A 20,381-nucleotide genomic window follows, 5' to 3' on the forward strand; every position below is an offset into this window, starting at 1 on the left:
ATTGAAGATTCCAGTCGAATATCTTCAAGAGAAAAAGAAGAAGAAGAAAAAGAAAATGATTTATACGTTTCCTTCTCTCTTGCTATTTCCTGCTAACGACCGATAAATCTCATGAAAGGAGAAGTTTCAGAAGTCCTGCAAACTGGTCGATTAAATTCCGTACACGTTCGGTCTACAGCATCCCTTTCTCTCATTCCTGAACCAAATAGACAGGAGGTACCATCTAGTTCAGTCCGAGTTGAGTCGTCTATAAGCTCGCATAGCTCGATTTGTCAATCGCTGATCTGCAATTCTCTCTCATCGAAACGGATCCGTGAATATGCAGTTAACCTCGAACTTCCGGAAGTTAATCAAATTGTACATAAAGGATCTTGATTAATCGACCATATGCTGTTATGAATCATTCGATTAATCGTATAATCAATGAACTAATCTAGTAATATTTTGTCAAATAATAAATTAATAATTTACTGATACCTTAAAAATTATTAAATATTCTAATCCAATTTCCTTTTCTTTTTTTTTTTCGATAATGAAATTCTCTAAAATAATTATTGTAGATCAATATTTAAATTCGGACGATTATTATTGATGTATTATGATTATTTCAATTATTTCTATTTTTTCTTTTTTTGTATATAAATAAAACTTTATTGTTTTAAATTATATTTAAATAAGATTATAGTTTCTTTAATACATTTTGAAATAAAAAAACTTTTCTATTTTTCTAAATTATTTTGAAGAAAATTTAGTTTTATTTTTTATAACAAAATAAAATTATATTTTTATAATACAGTTATATAATAAATATAGTTTAATTTTTTATAACAAAAAATAAAAAACCTTTCGATAAATCTACTAAAATTTAAGACAACAACGTCAAGATTATATGGATTAATTGCTGACTAATTTCTAATGATTTTTTGATACTAGTAACTTTGGATATTCAACTTTCGAAGAAATTCAACTTGCTAAATGATAATTCATTGAGATCCAAAACTGTATAACTTACTAAAGATAAGCGAAATCTTTCCGTCGTGTTTCTTCACAGTCAACGCCTACATTGTAACCGACATTATAGTTGGGAAAACGATTTATACGACGATTAAGCTATTGACTTAAGAATGAGGCTCTTTCTAACGCATTAAACGATTCTCGTGTCTTCGTGGAAACTTACAAGTTGGCCAGTGAAAACTAGTAGGAAGAACGAAGTACTTATCACTGATTCGTCGAACTAATGCTTTTTTTCTCCTTTCTTTTTTTTTTCTTTTTTACGATCCCACTATTTCAAGTACGTCAATTAAACACTAATAACGAACCTATTAATAATTTCTTTTACTACATAGAATGAGTCATTATCAGGTAAAGAGTTTAATGTATCGTTATTATATAATGTGACTAGTAAATTTTCAATTGTTAATATAAAACTATATACCTATATATCTAATTATAAATTTATAAATGATTATATTCATGCACAGTGTGATTCATCGTCAGGTGAAATGTTTAACATGAGGTTACTGTATAACATCTAGTGACTTCTATATTATTAATATAAAACTATATGTACGTATCTAATAATCCAATTTATAAATTATTATTCTCATTCACAGAGTGAGTCATTGTTAGGTAAAGAATTTAATATGTATCTAATGAAATAACTGTATCTATTTAATAACAATCTTATGAATAATTATTATCATGCATAGAGTGAGTCATTGTTAGAGGTAAAGAATTTAATACGAAATTACTATATCTCACCTAGTTATTTTCCTATTTTTCATATTAGAAATAATAAGAATATAAGAGAATAAAAATCGTTAAAAAAAAAAAAAAGAAAAAGAAAAAAAAATGATAGAAAAATTAATATGTCGTTCTCCTTTAAATATTTGTTGAGAAAACTCAAACGTCAAAGTTGGTTTATATTAGGATATCATTTTTTTTTAAGATGAAATATTTTCGTAGATTTCCGCTAAAGCCAACTTCGTGAACGTGTATGCTCTATCGTTGGGGACAATGAAGAAGAAAGTGGCACGGCTGACACTTCATTGCCCGCTCTCGAATTCGCATTGTTATCCTACCATTGGATGCTTGAAAAAAAAAAAACGGGCAATCAAGAAACGTCTAAACGAGTGTCATTCTGTGGTTAACGACCTTTTTGCAATTTTTCATACTACAATGGGAACTTTTTTGCCATGAAAATTTCATCGAGCAATTTTAAAGATTTGTTTCATTTTCAAAAAAAAGAAAAAAATTTGAATAATGATATAAGAATAATGAAAAAAAAAAAAGAAAAAAAATAATAATAAAATGAACAATTTCAACAATCGTTCCTAGTATTGTTTTTTGAAAATATTTAGGAGCTTCGAAATAAAGAAATAAAAATTCTTTCGTTTAAAAAAGCAAGAAAGAAAAAAAGAAATGACAAAATTTACCGACCATATCTAAATAATAATTCTTTTTAAATGTTCAAAATCTCGAAATAAATAAAAAAAAAGATCTTCCATTTTCACGATGAAAATAAATAAAATAAATAAAATAAATAAAATAAATAAAAGTACATCCTTCACGGCACTATTTTGGAATAACGCTTCACCTAATACGTGCGATAAATTTAACGTTAAAAAACGGACACTGAAAAATGATAAAACCGGCTTGTAGCAATATAAAAGAAAAATTATAGGTTAGGTTGTCCCAAAAGTTATCTTTTACGTTTTTAAAACACTGCCAGATAAATCGGCTGCGTGCAGATAGCGAAAAAAAGCACTTTTGAGAGAATCTACATTGAAAGAAAAGAAAAGAAAAAAAAAATAATAATTATAATAATAATAAAAAGAAAAAAAGAAAGAAGAAAAAAAAGAAATGAATAATAGAAAGAAGAAAAAACGAAAGAAAGAATATAAAATTACATGAGTAATACAACTGATTGATTATAAAGAAGAGGAAGTCAGATGAGTCCATCATCATCATCATCATCATCATCATTATCATCGAAATATATGTACATAGGTTATGTACTCGAATACTTAACTTCTTCTCTCTTCCTCACGATTAATCGGTTAAGGAGTTGATAAAAAAAACGAATCTACAGGTCGCAAACAGTTATCGGAAGTCAATTCGAATTAAACTTTCTCAGAGATCGAAGACACTTTATAAACCATGAACGAATAAGTTTAATGTATGACTATTCCAATGTCTCTGCTAGTTACTTCGACATACGTCGAGACCTTCATTGACACCAGACGTCTCAACGATTCAATGAATTGCAGTATTCTCGCTTTTAATCGTTCCCACTCTTGGATCTTATCAATAATGTGAATCATCGTTGTCGTTCTTTTTTTTTCTTTTTCTTTTTTTTTTTTTTTTTTTTTTTTTTTTAAATGTCACGAGAAGCTCTTTTATTTAAGGGAAAAAGAATAATATCGAATAAAGAAAGGAAAACGAGAAAGAAAATAATATTCGGAGACGTGAGAAAATTTACAAAAACAAAAAAAAAAAAAAAAAGAAAAAAAAACAAAGAAATAATAATAATATCAATAAAAAGCATACAATACGAATATTACAGAGATCAAATGAAAAGTAAAATTTGTCGATTTAAATTATGAAAAAGAATTCCAATTCCATTTGATGACTCAACCCGCATCGCAACGTCTCGCAAATGACTATACCCAGTGTGATGCATCCATTTAACAGTTCTTCGTAAATCGTTTCCTTTCTTTTCTACAGTACGTCTTTCGTAACACCGATCGCCAATTCTTTTCTTTCGTAACTAAATATTTGATCTTTTATTTAATAAAATTACGATACTATTTTCACTTCCGTTAAATATAATTTATATTGATTTTCAATTTCCCCACCCCCCTCGCCTTAAAGATACGTATCAAAATTTCGAAGAAAAAAAAAAAAAATTTATTTCATTCAAAAAAATAATAAATAGAAGTTAGACTTTCGGCAAAGTATTGCCGTGATAATGAACGAATCCGTTCGTAATTTTTTAATAATGAAATTATTTATTATAAGATATTGTATTCGAAGTATCGTCGCGAAATAATTTATATTATAAATTGTTATAGAAAAAATAAGTGAACAAGATCGTAAAGAAAAAGAAAAAAAAAAAAAAAAAAAAAAAAGAATGGTAAAATTATAGATCAATCTTTCTAGATTACATTTAGTGATACATAAAAAAATTAATGGTGTCAATGTACCGTTAAAAAAGAAACGAAGTGGACGTAATAATCACATGTCTATATAGCAAAAAATACGAATAATGTCATGTTCTACATATTATATTCCGTATCAATGAATAAATTAACATTGTCTTGCTATTCATAAGATACAAAAAAAAAATAATAATAAAAAATAAAAAAGAGGAAGGAAACAAATATGACGACTAAAAAAATTCTACTCTCCAGATACATATTATATTTCATATTAATGAACAAATTAATCCTATCTCACTATTCATAAAATGAAAAAAGTAAATCAATAAAAACGAATATGGCGACTAGAAAATTCTACCTATCAACTTGTCAAGTATACATTATATTTTGTATCAATAATCAAATTAATATCGTCTCGGTATTCGTAAGACTCAAAGAAAAAAAAAAAAAATCAAAATAAACAAATAAAAAATGAGAAAGGAAAAAAGAAAGTAAGGAAGAAATATTACGACTAAAAGCTTTTATCTATCCTTTCGGTTACGCCATATAAAAAATATGGCGGGAAATGTAAAAGTTCCAATTTTCTTACGCACAAAAAGAAAAAAAGAAAAAAAAGAAATGTCCTTTACAATAATGTCCAAAGGATCATCGCGAGATCATATTTATTTTTCATCGATATTTTTAAGAAAAACAAGAAAAAAATAATGGATGATACGGCAAAGCCATTCCATACGAAAAAGATTCGCCTGTATATTCATCAAGTTTCGTTTACATTTTCAAACTGACGGAGATAAATCGGAGAAAGAGAGAGAGAGAGAGAGAGAGAGAGAGAGAGAGAGAGAGAGAGAGAGAACCCTTCACCCCTTCCCACTGTGCCAAAAAAAAAAAAAAAAGAAAAAGAAAAAAAAGAAACAATAAATGTCGATTTTTTGCCATCGTCCTCGTTTAAAAAAAGGAATAGCGCGTATTCGTAAACTTGTCAACAAAAAATGTTGATTTTTATAAATTATAATTTCTTGTTTGAAAATGGGAACGCGCAACAACGAAACGATATATATCACTTTCGAGATAATTATTTTCTTCGAATGTTGCGGAATCATATGAAAAGTACCTATATATCTATGTATATAAGATTGGATACGTTCGACGCGTTCTCCGTTATTCGAAGCGAAGGTGAACGCTTTTATTCGACCTATCACGATGTTAGACGAGATGCCTCTCCCAGTCCGACCTTATATACATGCATACATCATACATACATACATATATGCATACATAAATGCATATATATATGTATATATATATATATATATATATGCATGTATGTATATCACACACGTTGTCTCTGTCAAAAAATATGAAAAGAAGAAAATAAAAACGTACGAGTAACTCTCGATAAGAGTCAGCTGTATTAAAGAGAGAGAGAGGGAGAAAGAGAGAGAGAGAGAGAGAGAAAGAGAGAGAGAGAGAGAGAGGGAGAGAGAGAGAGAGAGAGAAGAAAAAGATTTATAACGAGTAACGTGTTACGCCATCTTTTACTTAATATCTTTGAAAATTCTTTTTCCTTTGATACAAACTGGTAATGATGAAACGAGTAACTTTCAACAAAAAAATTCTAAAATATTATTATTCATTGAAATATCATTAAAAATAATGGACGACGATCATCATTGGTGGTATTTTGTAAAACTTAATAGAAAATTGTAATTTTTATTATGTTATTCGTATTAAATTCAATACAAGTATACGTCGTTCATAATATATATTGTGTGTATTTCTACGTGTATCTGTATATACATATATATATATATATATATATATACATATATATATATATATATATATACATATATATATATATATATCAGTTTTTATATTTCTATTGAATAGGTACTACGCTTGGTAAACATTCTCTTTGAAAAGTAAACACGTACTCGTAAACGAAACGTTGAGGTCGAACGTGCTTCTAGCTGGATCTGAACGATATATATGTTTTCGATTATCGAAACAAGTGATACAAATTTCGATAATCGAAAAGTTAATCAATCAAATCTATATATATATATATCATCTATATATATACATATATATATAAATATATATAAATAAATAATAAGAGGATGTCGAGCTTTCCAATAGACGTTCTATTAATTGTAAAGTTATTAGTTATAAAATATAAAATTAAAAAAATAAATAAAAATATATACATATATATATATATATACACATGTGTAAATATATAAAAAAATAGATATATACATATATATATATATATATATATGTATTGTGTGTATATATAAATGAAGTCGATCAACTTGCCTTGACTTTCAGTATAAGCGGCGACGACGATCGTCAGAAGAATCAAAAGAAAGAGCACCGATTTGCACCGCACCATCGAAACACTTGCGAAGAATAACCGGGAGTCCAGCCACCAATTATCACTAATCATGTTTACCCCCCCCGCTTCTCTTCGTAAAACGTCCTCTCCCGTGATTCAACACGACGAACAACAATTTATTATTTCACGCGATCATCGTTTAAACGTAACACTTTTATGTTTAGTTACCTTACACGAGTCGCCTTCCCTCTTTATTTTCAACGCGACGCGAAGAAACACCACACCGTACCAACCACCACGTCCGACTGGTCCGACAACGCAGACTGTTGCGACACCTCTGAATTCTGTATCACCCCTACTACGCCAGCCTATCGAACCATCCTATCTCACGAACTTATCCGAGTCTGACCGATTACGTCCGACCGTCACGATACTTCAATTTGCGGGAAATTTGAATCTATTTAGAATTTTCCTTTCTCTTTTAATCGAATTTTTTTTTATATCCAACGATCATTCTTTTATTGCATTTATTTGTTATGATAAATAATATCTTTTTTTTTTGTTTTTTTTTTAATAAATATATAAAAGATAAAATATTATTGTCTTTAGATTTAATATATACACACACAAAAATATAAATATTTTTATTCAATAAATTTTTAATTATTATTATGCATAATAAATATTATTATACATTATATAATATATATAAATATTATATATATATACACTGTTATTTCTAAAAGCTTAAATATTTAAATTTAGTATATATATGTATATATATATATATATTTTTTTTTTATTTTTTTTATTTTCTGTTTCAAACAATATTTTAATATTATTATATATTATAAAATGTAATATAAGTATCGTATCGATTTTCCTCGGTTTCTAAACAAACATTGATCAAACTACGGATCATAAGCAGTCCGACTTTTTCTCGTATTCATATATCATTAAAAAAAAGTGTGTTATTTGTTGAACTTTTGAACATTATTAGATAAAAATTATTTTTATCTGAATAATGGATAACGTTCGAAAGATATTAATAAAAAAAATTCTACACGAATGTAACAGTAATAAAATACACGTTACCTATGATATAGTTTCCTTCTTGGTAAGTTTCGTTAAATCAGAATAAGTTAACCTCGAATTTTCAAAACTAACTTTTTCATAATCTAATTATATTTTTAATAGCTATCTCTGACACAATTAAATCCAATTTATCAATTGATCGACGGCGACGACGACGAGAACGAGATAAGTCATAGAAAATTGATCGATATAATAAAAGAAAAATTGCAAGATCAAAATAGATCAAGTTTAACGACATTGAAGAATCAATTATATTATGCTAAACATTATCGTGAAAGAGGTCGCTATACTTATCTAACTATATATTTTAGATTACATAAATTATATATTACCATATTAACAATTTCAATTTAAGAATTTTATATTAGATGAGATAATCAAAAAACATAGGATAAGTCTTCATCGTAAAACGACGCCATTGGTTACTGAAATTTGTGAAACGGAAAAAGTCGAGAATGATCATGAAATGGAGAAACTCTATCAGAAAATAATCATAGTTATTACACTTTTAAGTGGTCTCGGTAATCCTGCTGTAACGAACACTTTACGGTGAAACTAAATTATTATCTATAACGTACAATCTCTCTCTCTCTCTCTCTTTCTCTCTCTCTCTCTCTCTCTCTCTCTCTCTCTCTCTCTCTCTCTCTCTCTCTCTTTGTCTCTCTCTCTCTCTCTCTTTCTCTCTCTCTTTCTCTCTTTTTTCTGTATATATATATAAAAAAAAAAAAGTAAAACAATAAAATAAAATTCAAAAAAAAGAAATAAATAAAATAATAAAATAAAACTTATGTTTTTAGAGAAGTAACAGCTACGTTGCAAAGTGTATTTCAACCATCCGAATTGTCACATTATGTGAAACTTCCTAAACAAGAAAAAGAAGAACAACTTATGGAATTGATGTGTATAATTGCCGGTATACGTTTATTTAATCGAGATTGCGAACGTGGCGGAAAAGAAATCGATAATCGTAAGAAATAAATTATTGATAACTAATTTCTTTGAGCTCAATAAAAACAATTTGGTCATTGCATGATTCATGAATATTTTTTATAATGACAAAATTGGAAATATGCTTTCAATACTTTTGATTATTATTTCCGAGGCATCAAAGAATATACGGTATTTTTTTTTTTTTTAGTCAAAATTTGTCATTCTGTATAAATGATGGCTCCACAAAATGCCTTAGGATATAGCGTACCCCAATTACACAACTATATAAATTATTTTAAGATGTGCACAACTTGGATTAATATATTTTACGCATTATAATTATATTGTTTATATTTTGTCTTTTTATTTTATAGTTCCGAGTATTTTACAAGATGCCGTTAAGAAAACGTACGATGATATCCTTGAATTATTGGAACGATTAATGACGAAAATTTATGAATTTACTGCGACGATAGAGAATATCATTTCTTTCGTTTCGATCGACGAGGATTACGACGACATTTGTTACTCGAGTGTAAAAAAAATTATTTTACCTGAAAACATCAAGGAAGATAATTACGAACGAGTTGTCGAAATTTTAACGACGTCGCGCCAACAAGAGATATATATCAGGAAAGTATAAAAAAAAAAAAAAAAAAAATTACCAATCACTATTTTATTATATCATTGGATAATTATTTTGTTATAATTTTTTTCTTACAGAAAATTACTTTCCGACGTGGAACACAGTGGTAACATTATAAAAAATTTAATAGAACGTCTTCAACAACGTTTGATGAGACTTCATGAAACGATGCGTTACAGGACAGCCATTCCAACGACTCAAGTCTATGTAAGTTATAAATAAAAGATATTCTTTCTTTTTTGTTCTTCTTCTTCTTCTTTTTTTTCATTAAGAAATATATTAAATAAATAATAAAACCAATTTTCTTTTTTTTGGTCTCATATCTCCATTTACAGCCACAGTTCATTGACCTAGCGGATATATGGATGGGATTGCAGGATGAAGTGATAATATTAAGTAATATTAATAATTTCCTTTGGGAGATATACAATTTAAATATTAAGGTAACACAAAAAGGTTCACTTTATTTCTCAACAAAATCGTATTACAAAGGACCCTCGGAGCACTTCATTAATTTTATTTTTTCGCAGAATGTAAACGTGTACGATCAAGAGATATTCAAGGATCTCATAATAAAGAATGTAAACATATTAACGGACGCCGAACGTCTCGAACTGTCAATGGGCGAAACGATAAGTAATAATAAATATTTCACAAGATATCTACATTGTCCATAAAAAAGAGAAAAAAAAAAAGAAAAAAAAAGAAAAAGAGAAAAAAAAAGAAAGAAAAAAAAAAAGAAAAACCCCCAAAAAAATTATATTTACATCGTCGCAAGTAATATATTTTCATTGAAATTTTCAGCAAATTGTGGTGATTGTACTCTTTATTATCCGAACACTACTAAGGACTTTGATAAAATTGATTTGGAGGTAAATGCAATACCAATATCAATTATAGTATAATACAAAATTACATCACATAATATACGTAGTAATATCGCTAACGTATTTAACGGATCATATTTTATATCGTTGAGTTTCTCGGCTTTTGCGCTTGGATGTTCGTCACGGGGAAAGGAGCTTTGATTCCAGCAAATCCCAACAATGGGGTTGCTAAATGGCGAGGAAGGTATTATGCTTTCAGTTCTGCAACAGCTGCTCGTCATTTTGGAAAGGAACCAGATAAGTGTGTGAGCTTTACAAATGGAAGTAGTCTGTAAAATCTTTTTTCTTTTTTTTTTTTCATCATCTTTCTCCAATTCGTTGCAGATACGTTCACGAGGCTCTAAATTTTGTAAGGGATCACATAGAGTACATTTATCTATTTCAAATGTATGAGGATATCGAAACTATGAAAACTAAGGAGTAAGTTGCTAATATATATATATATATATATATATATACACATATATATATATATCGTCCTTGAAAATAATTTCACGCTTTAAATATAAATATATAATTGATAAGGTTAACAGAAGATGAATTAGAATTAAAGACTTGTCAGGATCAGACAGTTCAAACCGATACGCATATTTTACCACCATCAATGGATAATACAAATAACGTTTGGAATGTTTGGGAACTTAGAAAAAGAGCTCTCTCTTTGGTGATCTAAGAGTTTTTCCTTATCGTAACATAATTATATATTCGAAGAAATTTACGGACGGACGTTAATTCATTATTATTTATTAATATTAGGCGAAAATAGTAAAGTGTGCGACGAAAAGCACGCAGACTTATATATCACACTTTAGAAGCGGTGCCTGCGTGCAAGCAGCACCACCAAAGGACAAGGAAGTTCAAACTAAACGGGATAACTATATGAACACGAAGAAACTTCTCACTTATATTTTTGGATTACGAGGAAGACGCGACAACAACCAACACGTTCTATCTTTCCTGGAAGAGGAATTTGAACACTTATAAAGCGAAACACTTAGACCTCCTTTTTCAATTTTATTTCTTTTTTTCTTTTTCTTTTTTATTTTTTTCCTTTTTTTTTTCCTTTATCGTAATAAAACTTACACCAAATAGGTATGTAAAAGAGCGTTGGCGTTTCAATACAAAACTGATAAAAATTCGTCATCGTCGTAGCCGTCGTCATCGTCGTCGTCGTCGTCGATTGATTGATTGATTGATCGATTGACTTTATCGTTTATTAAAAATTACGGGGTAAGAAGGTAAATTATAATAACGTGGAAATAAATGTGAACGAGAAATATTTTTATAAAAAAGATGAAAGCAGTACTTTTTAATGACACGTTTTTTTTAAATACATTCACGGAACAGTACGTTGTCTCGAGCCATGTTTCCTCTTAAAGAGAGAAAAAAAGAGAGAGAGAGAGAGAGAGAAAAAAAAGAAAAACAAAAACAAACTATTATTATTATTATTATATGTATCATAATATATAATTTTCCGTGTACACATATCTTATTTTTTCGTGTAATGGATTTCATTTACGCAAAAACTGTTCGCTATGAATTTCTCCCGTGTGACTTTTCTTCCCATCGAGATAATATATAGGCCAGAGCACTTTCTTAATTTATATTCAAAATACATAAATTTTTCCACCACGCCGATGAGGAGCGGACAACATACCGTAAAACCCGGAATTTATTTCCACACCTCGCCCCGTGAGAGAGCCTATATTTATTCCTTACTTCTTCATATTGTGCTGTGATCATTCAAGCACATTATTATTATTATTATTAATATTATTATTATGTTTGTTTTTTTTTTGTATGCATACGTCATTAATTTTTACTGAATACATCACTTTAGGATTAGATCTTAAAAGTTAGGTCAATTTTTACACCAAGAAACCTATTATTACGACAATAATTAGTAATTACACGATAATACAATTAAACTTCGCTTAAGAATTAATTTCAATGTATAATGTAGCTATTATACAGAAGAGGTACAGGATGTTGATTTTCCATCGTTTATCTGTCCGCTTATTTCTTTTTTTTTTCTTTTTTTTTATTTTTATTTTTTTTTTTTTTTATTTATTTATTATTATTTTTTTTCCTTCCATCCTTCCTTCCTTCCTTCCTTCCTTCCTTCTTCTTTTAACTCTATTTAATCAACTTTTTCCACGTATTTTCTTTACCCTTTGGTGGCAAAAACAATTTATCCCTATGCATCATCCACTCTCAAAGAATAAATCAATAATGAATCTAAAAATAAATTGAAAACAACATAAAATATAATAACCGAGCGGACTATATATGAACTACAGAACGCACAAGATCACGTTAGAATGGTTTATGCCATTGGGCGGCCATTGTTTATCGAAGTAGAACTTTCTCAAAGGTAATAAGATAAGAGTTAAGTTAATGAGATAATGATGTCACATAATAAAATTAACAATAATTTTAAAACAATATTCAGACGTTTTCAACCTTATTATTCTTCTGTCTGAATATTTTCATATGAACATCTTATTTTCATAGCCACAATACATCTTTACTGAATAATTCATGTTAAGTATATTAATAATGAGACGACAACGCGCAGATTAATAAGTTTTAATTCTGAATGTAATAAAATAAGATCAGTTTAATAATCCTTGGCCACCATTAATTATTTTTCATATTTTGAAATCATTTTGAACGATCTTGATAACAGCTCTAAGTTCCTACCTACAACATTAAAGGACGTTCGTTTAAACTTATTTGCCTTTTCGACAACTCGACTATGCCCATAAATCACAGAAATTAAATACAATATTTAGAAGAGAGAGAAAGTGAGAGAGAAAGAGAGAGAAAGAGAGAGAGAGAGAAAGAGAGAGAGAGAGAGAGAGAGAGAGAGAGAGAGAAAGAGCTGTTATCATGATCGACAGAGCACATCGGAATGATGTAAACATGGCTAGTCTTATTTTCAAATATGTTTTTTGTGTTCATGTATATGTATTTATGCATGTATTGTGTGAGAAAGATGGAGAGGCGCACAGTCCGCCTTGGAATATGTTATACAATGTTTATAACCTGTCAGAGATCGGGATTGAGTGATTTAATTTAAAAAGTGATTTTTGAGGTATTTCATCATACCAAAGGTTCTAAAACGCTTTACACCAATAATTTTCATTAATTCATCGTCACAGATTGCAAACTGTTTGTTTTTCGGATCCTGTAATATAAACAACGTTGCATAAAAAGTAAAGTATATATATGTACATACATATATATATATATACATATATATATATATATATATTTAGTACTAGTCAGAATTAAATAAAAATATGATGTGTGTGTATATACACATGTGTATGTATATATATATATATATATATATATATATATATATATATATATTACATGTATATATTACATATATTACATAAAGAAATATGAATACTCACATAAAGATTCCTTTCTTTGATAATACTCCATACTTTCCTTACAACTTCATGTCGAGCCATTTGATCTGCACCAACAACAGCTGCTAGTTCTGGAGACAATGTAATAGCACGAGTATAACCTCCACCTTTACCTTTACCACTACCTTTCTTAGCAGTGCTTCCTGGAGCTTTTTTGTTTTTGCCCCAGTCCTCATCGCTATCACTATCGCTACCTTTCTTCTTGCCTTTTTTACCAGGTTTTCCTAATACGATTAAAAAATAAAATGTATTAAAAAATAAAGCTTTGAAAAGTAAAATTTTTTATACAACTTTTATACCTTTCATACCTTTCTTAGGTGTTGCCTTTGGCTTCTGTGGACTATATTCTTCATCACTAGCATCTTCATCGCTAGCACTTTCTTCATCAGCAGAGGAATCTTTCTTACGCTTACTAGATGTTTTCTTAGTAGGACTTCTTTTAGCAGGCTTCTTTTCCTCTTCTTCTTCTTCCTCCTCCGAACCTTCTTCTTCCTCCTCCTCTCCATCCTCTGATTCTTCACTTGCAGCCTTCTTCTTTTTCTTTGCACCATCTTGTTTTTCTTGTAGACACTCCATCACTAAATCATCTACTTCCTTTTTTCTATATATAGGCAATAAAGGACATATGCATGTATAAGAAATTATTATATACATATCTTTAATTTGAAAATTATAATAATTCTTAAGTATGTGCCCTCAGAATGAAAATAAAACTGTTTGAGGTGGAACGAGATGAAAATTTGAAATACAATTTCCATTCAGATTTCCCCATTTTACTCTTGGATACAGAATACTCACTCCTACATTAGATGAATAAGCAGAAGTACCTGCTGCATCCAGCATACGTATTAATAAAACTTATAATAAAAAAAACTATTCAAAAATAACTTTATTCTTTTCATTTCAATATATGTATATCTTGCTTACCTTTCTGTGAGATCGACGTCCAATTTTTCTTCTATCTGTTGCCTTACTTTCTTTGCAGACATTGTAGTAAGGTCAGCATCTTTCAGAATAGCTGAAAAATATATAACAAATAACAAAGATATTTTATAAAAGTATAAAAATGATTATAAAGTTCTTTAAGAAAAAAGATTCTAAAGGAGTTTTATTTGTGTTAATGTTATATGAATGGTTATTATATAGCATTGATTATATCCACGAATATATTACCATAATTAGAATAATTACTGCAGAACAAAGTTCTAACGAAGTATCTTAGCGAAAAGATTAAAGGAATGATAAGTTTCCGGAGAATTATTATCTACAAGAAGCAATACATATATATATATATATACACACATGATTTCAGTTCTATTTAATTTAATTAATTGCCTTAAAAATGTTGGCTATCATAAAATAGAAGGAAAACATAAGCAACAATTTGTGTACAATTTGAGTAAAGGTATGCACTATTAAAACATTTCTTTTCTCTTTGCTCAATGAATAAATTGAAAATGAAAAAAGAAGAAAAAAAAAAAGAAAAAAAAAGAAAAAAAAAAGAAAAAAGAAAAAAAGAAAAGAGAGAGAAAAAAGAAGTTATTTAAAAAAACCGACAAGTAGTATATCGCATAGCAATGAAAATGACTAGTTCAAGTTCATGATACATATATAAACTCATATAAGGCAATCGGATTTCCCGCCGCGGGATTCGATAAATACAGAGTGCAAATGGCGGACCATGATCATGCCGGTTGGACGATCTCGCGCGAATCCGATAATGAAAATAAGTCTGAAAGTAAACGGACAAATACGGATTAACGTTGTTAAATGTAACGTTGATGAATATCTATTATTTTAATCGAAGTATCAATCTGAAGTCATGCGCTATACGCTGAAAGAAAAACTACAAACCTCTTTAAAGTAGGGGTATATAACCGTCGATCGTCGATGATAAAATCAACCTCTCTACTTCCTCTCTTTCTCTCTCTCTTCCTCACTCTCTCTCTCTCTCTCTCTCTCTCTCTCTCTCTCTCTCTCTCTCTCTCTCTCTCTCTCTCTCTCTCTCTCTCTCTTTCTCTGTTTGTCTCTCTCTGTTTGTCTCTCTCTGTCTCTTTCTCTCTGTCTCTCTTTCTCTCTCTCTTCGAAAAAAAATATAAAGAAAGGAAAAAAAACGAAAATACGACGACATTACGTGCTTTGTCATCGCTTTTCCGTCTCTCGTGACGATCATGAATGACTATGGCGGGAAAGGACGGATTATGGGTGTAAATACTCACGTAGTTGAAGGGTTGCACGCTCGCTTGAAGCGTTGGTAGGTAAGTAGGTAGGTAAGTAGATAGATAGATAGACAACGACGACGATGACGACGACAACGACGACAACGAAGACGAAGACGAAGACGAAGACGACGAAGACAACGACGACGACGGCGACATGATAATGATAATGATAATGATAATGATAATGACGACGACAAAGATGATAGATCAGCAAAAATTGGAAAACAATAATGTGAAAAATAACATCGATGAGATCGAAAGTAAAAAATAATGGAAGAAAACTAAGGTTAAAGGTGAAACCATCGTATATAGGTGAATTAATAGTAGAAACATCGTATTCGAATAAAACGCAACGTAGAAAGAGTCTCTGTGAAAAAGGAGAGAGAGAGAGAGAGAGAGAGAGAAAGAGAGAAAGAGAGAGAGAAAGAGAGAGAGAAAGAGAGAGAGAAAGAGAGATGATAATAGGCGCGCGGCGTAAGAAGGCGCCTTCGCTCGCGCGCCACGAACGCGTCGTATATAGCGGGCGGAGGAAGGCACCTAACACGATAGAGGGAAAAAGAAAGCTCGGGTTTGCCGTCTTAACCAATGAGAAACGAGGATTTTTTCTTTTCTTTTCTTTTCTTTTTTCTTTCTTTCTTTCTTCTTCCTTTTCTTTTACTTTTTTTCGTTTCTTTTTTTTTTCCCCTTTCTTCCTTTCCTCCTTTTTCTTTGCTCTCTTTCGAAAAATTCGACGAGGAAAAAAAATTTTTCTCTTAGGACCGATAGAACACGTACCAACGTAAAATCCGATATATCTAATGTAACGAGACGTAACGTCTATCATCCTCGTATAGATGAAAAATACTACGGGGTCGGCGATTAGTAATGGCCGGCGTGGGGCACGCCACTTGGCCACATACGTGCGCGCTAAAGTCGTCACGTCGCAAGAGGAAAGAGCCTGTTTTACTATTCATTCCGATGTACGGGTATACACGTAATTTGTCGTAACAATCGTTAATATCTCATATAGGACATAATCACGTCTCGAAATTATTTATATCAATGAATATCGTTACTTACCGGTGATCTCCTTACGGATCTCGTCCTTGGAGATATCGGCCATGGTAATGCTTCTCGTTGTGCGTACTGCTGCCAACTGAACCTATGCCGGCTGCGGACTCCCGTAGCGTCCGTTGGTACAGTTACTCGAAAAAGTGAAACATTGCGCGTTAGGCTTCCCTATCTTTAATAACGGATAACTCAACGACGATAGGTTAAATACGTTTACAATATACACCAAATCGTATTAGTTTTTTATTCTTAACAAGTTTCTCATGACGCCCCTCGCATAATTTTTCGATCGAACAGACCGATTTGGAATTTTTACAGGAGTGTTCGAAGAAAATTATTGTTATGACTGTACAAAGAGCGACCGTTCGTGGCTGCCAGTGGCGTCCACGGTACAGTCGAGTCCCGTTAACGCTCTCTCCTATCTCATAAAATTCACTTTCGATTATCCATAACTTCTTTCTTGTTGGTTTAAGACGGATATTGTATACACCAAATCAGGCCAATTTTTTTTTCTCTACAAGTTTCTTATTATGCCCCACGCACAATATTGCAATTTAAGCGTCTGAATTTTCATTTAATGTCTACGGTAGGACAGCCTTATTGCAAGCGTCTGTACCGAAGCGACCGGTCCGGGTTTCGAGCGTCGGGCATGCAGTCGCATCGTATGACAATCAGGATGCGAGGCTTTACGTAAACAATTAAAAAAGGCTCTTCTTCATTCGGAGCAACGCTCGATATGGCATCGTCAAACGTATCTCCTAACGAAATTTATTTCGATCGTCTAAGCTTTTATATCTTCGTACACTTTGTGCGAAGGTTATAAGTTCACCAGAAACGCATTTATCTGCTATCTCTTTCCCTCTTTCTTTGATTCGTTGCTCAGTCCTTTTCTCTCTCTCTCTCTCTCTCTCTCTCTCTCTCTCTCTCTCTCTCTCTCTCTTTTGCTCTCGCGCTCTTTCTTTTCTTTTTCTTTTTCTCTCTATCTCAATCTCTATATCTATTCGTATCTCTATCTCTATCTTAAAATTTTCTTATTCTCTGTGACAGGTTTATATTCTGTCATATTTCTACAACGGAATATCCTATTTTCGAGATTCTTACGACCAATAAATAGTTAGATAAATGTATGTGAAAATGTTATGTGAAATCTTATCATATTATGACGAATGAATACGTGCATACGAAGAAAAGAAAACAAACAAATTTCTTGTATTTCAGGAACGATCGTCCTCGAGCATAATTACACCCAATCAGTGCGATATTTTATTAGGCCGCGACTGTTCGAAGCGACCACTTGGTTTCTTCGTTGGTTAGTACAGTAACGTTAAAAATTATCTCAATGGCGGTAGTAATACATAACCTTTAGAAGAGCATAACTCTTAAACGGTTAGTTTAAAATATTTACTGTCTTCACAAAATCGTATCAATTTTTTACGCTCTAAATATTTCTCATGAAGCGCTACGTACGATTTTATCGTTTAAACTTTACAAAAAGATTGTTTCGTTATATCTAAGATTATACTTCGATCATTGACTGTACTACATCTGTCGTATTTCTAATAGAAATGAATTTCTCTGCTAATCGTTATATAAATTTAATTTGTTTAAAATAAATAGATTATAAAATTTTTCGTATCAATATACGTATTTATTTCTTTTTAATATATCTCAAAAATGATATTTATTCTTGACACATGGACAACGTAATGCCACGCCACGAATGTTTAAATGCTTTAAAATGGCGGTTCTCTTTTTCGCGGATTCATCCTTTCAACTAACTATTCTATCCAATGATTACTCTGATATAAGAATAAAATGGATCATTTTTAAATACATTAATTATTAATATGAATAATTCAAAAAAATGCTACGAGTAGAAAATTTGACTTTTTTGACATAAATCAATAGTATTACGCATTTTCCCTAAAAATACCATTTTCCCTCTCAATTTCTTATTATTTCCGGTCGTTCAAGGCAGTGTTATTAATCTTAGTAAAATGATTATCTTTTTATCTGAGTAATATATATTAAATATCATCAAAATAATTTTAATTTATTTTTAACATCACAAAATAATCAATTATTGTTCCTTTGTTAACTAAACGAAGAGGCATATAGTTGCTGATTTGCTTCTGAAATATTGATATTTTCGCACTATTCATCGTAGCACGCTATCTGATGGCAACGTAGAATTTTGTACGATAAACGATACATGAGCAAGAAAAGAGCGGGAAATTTAATTTCAAAAAGAAATGAAAAATATCCCAAGATAAACATAAATAACTTATATGAAATATACAATCTTTCTTTATTAATGTTTACATTATATGATATAGATTTATATATATATATATATATATATATATATATATATGTAGATTTCAATCATAATAAAAATATTCATGATTCATGAATGTAACAATACATATTTTAACAATATATATTTTTTTTGCCAATTTAGTAATATTTACTTATTTAATTTATAATCTTATATATTTTGTCAATGATTTATAACTTATAAGTTTATATTTGTATTACTTTAAAATATAATGATAACTGAATATAGATACAATTTTAACTAACGTTATATTTTGAAGTGCTGAAGAAATGAATAAAAGAATTTATTCATATATAAATCACAGTCAATTTTGAAAATATCATATTAAGGAAAAAATGTAATGACAAAAATTATTGAATTCTACTACTTATATTAGTCATTTATATAATTTTATAGGATTCATGAAAAGATGAAGCATGGAAGAAAAAAATATTAAATGATTAATAATAATAATAATAATAATAATAATAATAATAATAATAATAATAATAATAATAATAATAATAATAAAAATAATAATAATAATAATAATAATAATAATAATAATAATAATTTATTGATTTACATATTTATATGTTTATTTCTATAGAATCTTTTTTGGTTAAATTAAAATAATAAAAATATAAAATTTGTTTAAATATATGTTAATCTTTTAAGTTAATTATATGTTACACATAATTTAAATACTGATATTTCTTTGGTTACATTTATAATATTTACTTTGTTTCTATTACATATAAAGAAATACATAGAAAATTTATCTATATTATTACTGTAGAAAGGTTAAAACAATGTTTATAAAAAAATACTTTTTTTTTTGCTATAAAACCATTGATATACAATATAATCCTTTGTATATTTTTTAATACATATAAAACTTATTCATGCAAATTCTAAAATTACTAACAATTGTCTTAGAATTTTGTTTTTGCCACACAATAGCTATTATGTCAACATATTTCTTTTAAGCTTTCTTATTTTAATATCAAAATCATTGTTATATCATTTCCTTTTTATATACATACTGGTCATTTTTTTGTGGCTACAAATACAATATCTTTCTCTTCATCCGTCATCATAAATGAATTTATACATCTCGTCTTCTGTTTCTGTTTTTACTTTGTAGAATTTCATCCAACTTAGAATCTATTACACTAGATTTTTTTGTACTTTTATAATAAAATATCTTGAATACCCTTTCGAATAGAATAAATCTTAATAAAAAAATTATTAGGATCAGATTATTATTATCAGATTTGATATTCCTTAAAC

At 29.5% G+C, this 20,381-nt stretch overlaps 3 protein-coding genes across 4 annotated transcripts in view; 1 reads left to right on the forward strand and 2 right to left on the reverse strand.

Annotated features, from left to right (window-relative positions):
- Positions 1-6,845, reverse strand: part of Meltrin (disintegrin and metalloproteinase domain-containing protein meltrin) — a 77,582-nt gene extending 70,737 nt beyond the window's left edge. The window contains exon 1 of the mRNA XM_035867155.2: positions 6,480-6,845. Coding sequence (XP_035723048.2) covers positions 6,480-6,609 — 130 coding nt within the window. The 5' untranslated portion in view covers positions 6,610-6,845. The remainder of the gene's footprint in view (positions 1-6,479) is intronic.
- Positions 6,846-7,427: 582 nt separating this feature from the next.
- On the forward strand, positions 7,428-11,984 carry LOC118442222 (cilia- and flagella-associated protein 206). Its single transcript, XM_085661794.1, has 13 exons — positions 7,428-7,615; positions 7,696-7,873; positions 7,962-8,142; positions 8,391-8,560; positions 8,898-9,153; positions 9,244-9,376; positions 9,505-9,612; positions 9,700-9,805; positions 9,974-10,041; positions 10,149-10,297; positions 10,381-10,476; positions 10,582-10,720; positions 10,813-11,984. The coding sequence occupies exons 1-13, from the start codon at positions 7,523-7,525 to the stop codon at positions 11,038-11,040; spliced, it is 1,905 nt and encodes a 634-aa protein (XP_085517920.1). The 5' UTR covers positions 7,428-7,522; the 3' UTR covers positions 11,041-11,984.
- On the reverse strand, positions 11,478-16,940 carry Non2 (upstream activation factor subunit spp27 homolog Non2). Of its 2 annotated transcripts, none has more exons than XM_035867660.2 (5): positions 16,781-16,940; positions 14,427-14,517; positions 13,808-14,100; positions 13,482-13,723; positions 11,478-13,246 (listed from the first exon to the last, which is right to left on the reverse strand). In XM_035867660.2, exons 1-5 carry the CDS (start codon positions 16,821-16,823, stop codon positions 13,130-13,132), a joined length of 786 nt encoding a protein of 261 aa, XP_035723553.1. In that variant the 5' UTR covers positions 16,824-16,940; the 3' UTR covers positions 11,478-13,129. The 2 variants fall into 2 exon arrangements, with proteins under 2 accessions (XP_035723553.1, XP_085517919.1); XM_085661793.1 differs by having other exon boundaries at positions 13,799-14,100.
- Between the last annotated feature and the right edge of the window lie 3,441 nt (positions 16,941-20,381).

Source organism: Vespa mandarinia, chromosome 16 (assembly GCF_050613455.1).
Source record: "Vespa mandarinia isolate Hongniang chromosome 16, ASM5061345v1, whole genome shotgun sequence".
In the NCBI taxonomy this organism is placed as follows: domain Eukaryota; kingdom Metazoa; phylum Arthropoda; class Insecta; order Hymenoptera; family Vespidae; genus Vespa; species Vespa mandarinia.

What these genes read in the sequence shown, in the direction of transcription:
- LOC118442222 (XM_085661794.1), top strand. Translation starts at nt 7,523, where the DNA reads ATGGATAACGTTCGAAAGATATTAATAAAAAAAATTCTACACGAATGT. An exon ending in CGGAAAAGAAATCGATAATC is followed by an intron (nt 8,561 to 8,897) that starts GTAAGAAATAAA and finishes TTTATTTTATAG; the next exon opens with TTCCGAGTATTTTACAAGAT. An exon ending in TATACAATTTAAATATTAAG is followed by an intron (nt 9,613 to 9,699) that starts GTAACACAAAAA and finishes ATTTTTTCGCAG; the next exon opens with AATGTAAACGTGTACGATCA.
- Non2 (XM_085661793.1), bottom strand. Translation starts at nt 16,823, where the DNA reads ATGGCCGATATCTCCAAGGACGAGATCCGTAAGGAGATCACCG. An exon ending in GATCCGTAAGGAGATCACCG is followed by an intron (nt 14,518 to 16,780) that starts GTAAGTAACGAT and finishes TATATTTTTCAG; the next exon opens with CTATTCTGAAAGATGCTGAC. An exon ending in ACCTAAGAAAGGTATGAAAG is followed by an intron (nt 13,724 to 13,798) that starts GTATAAAAGTTG and finishes TAATCGTATTAG; the next exon opens with GAAAACCTGGTAAAAAAGGC.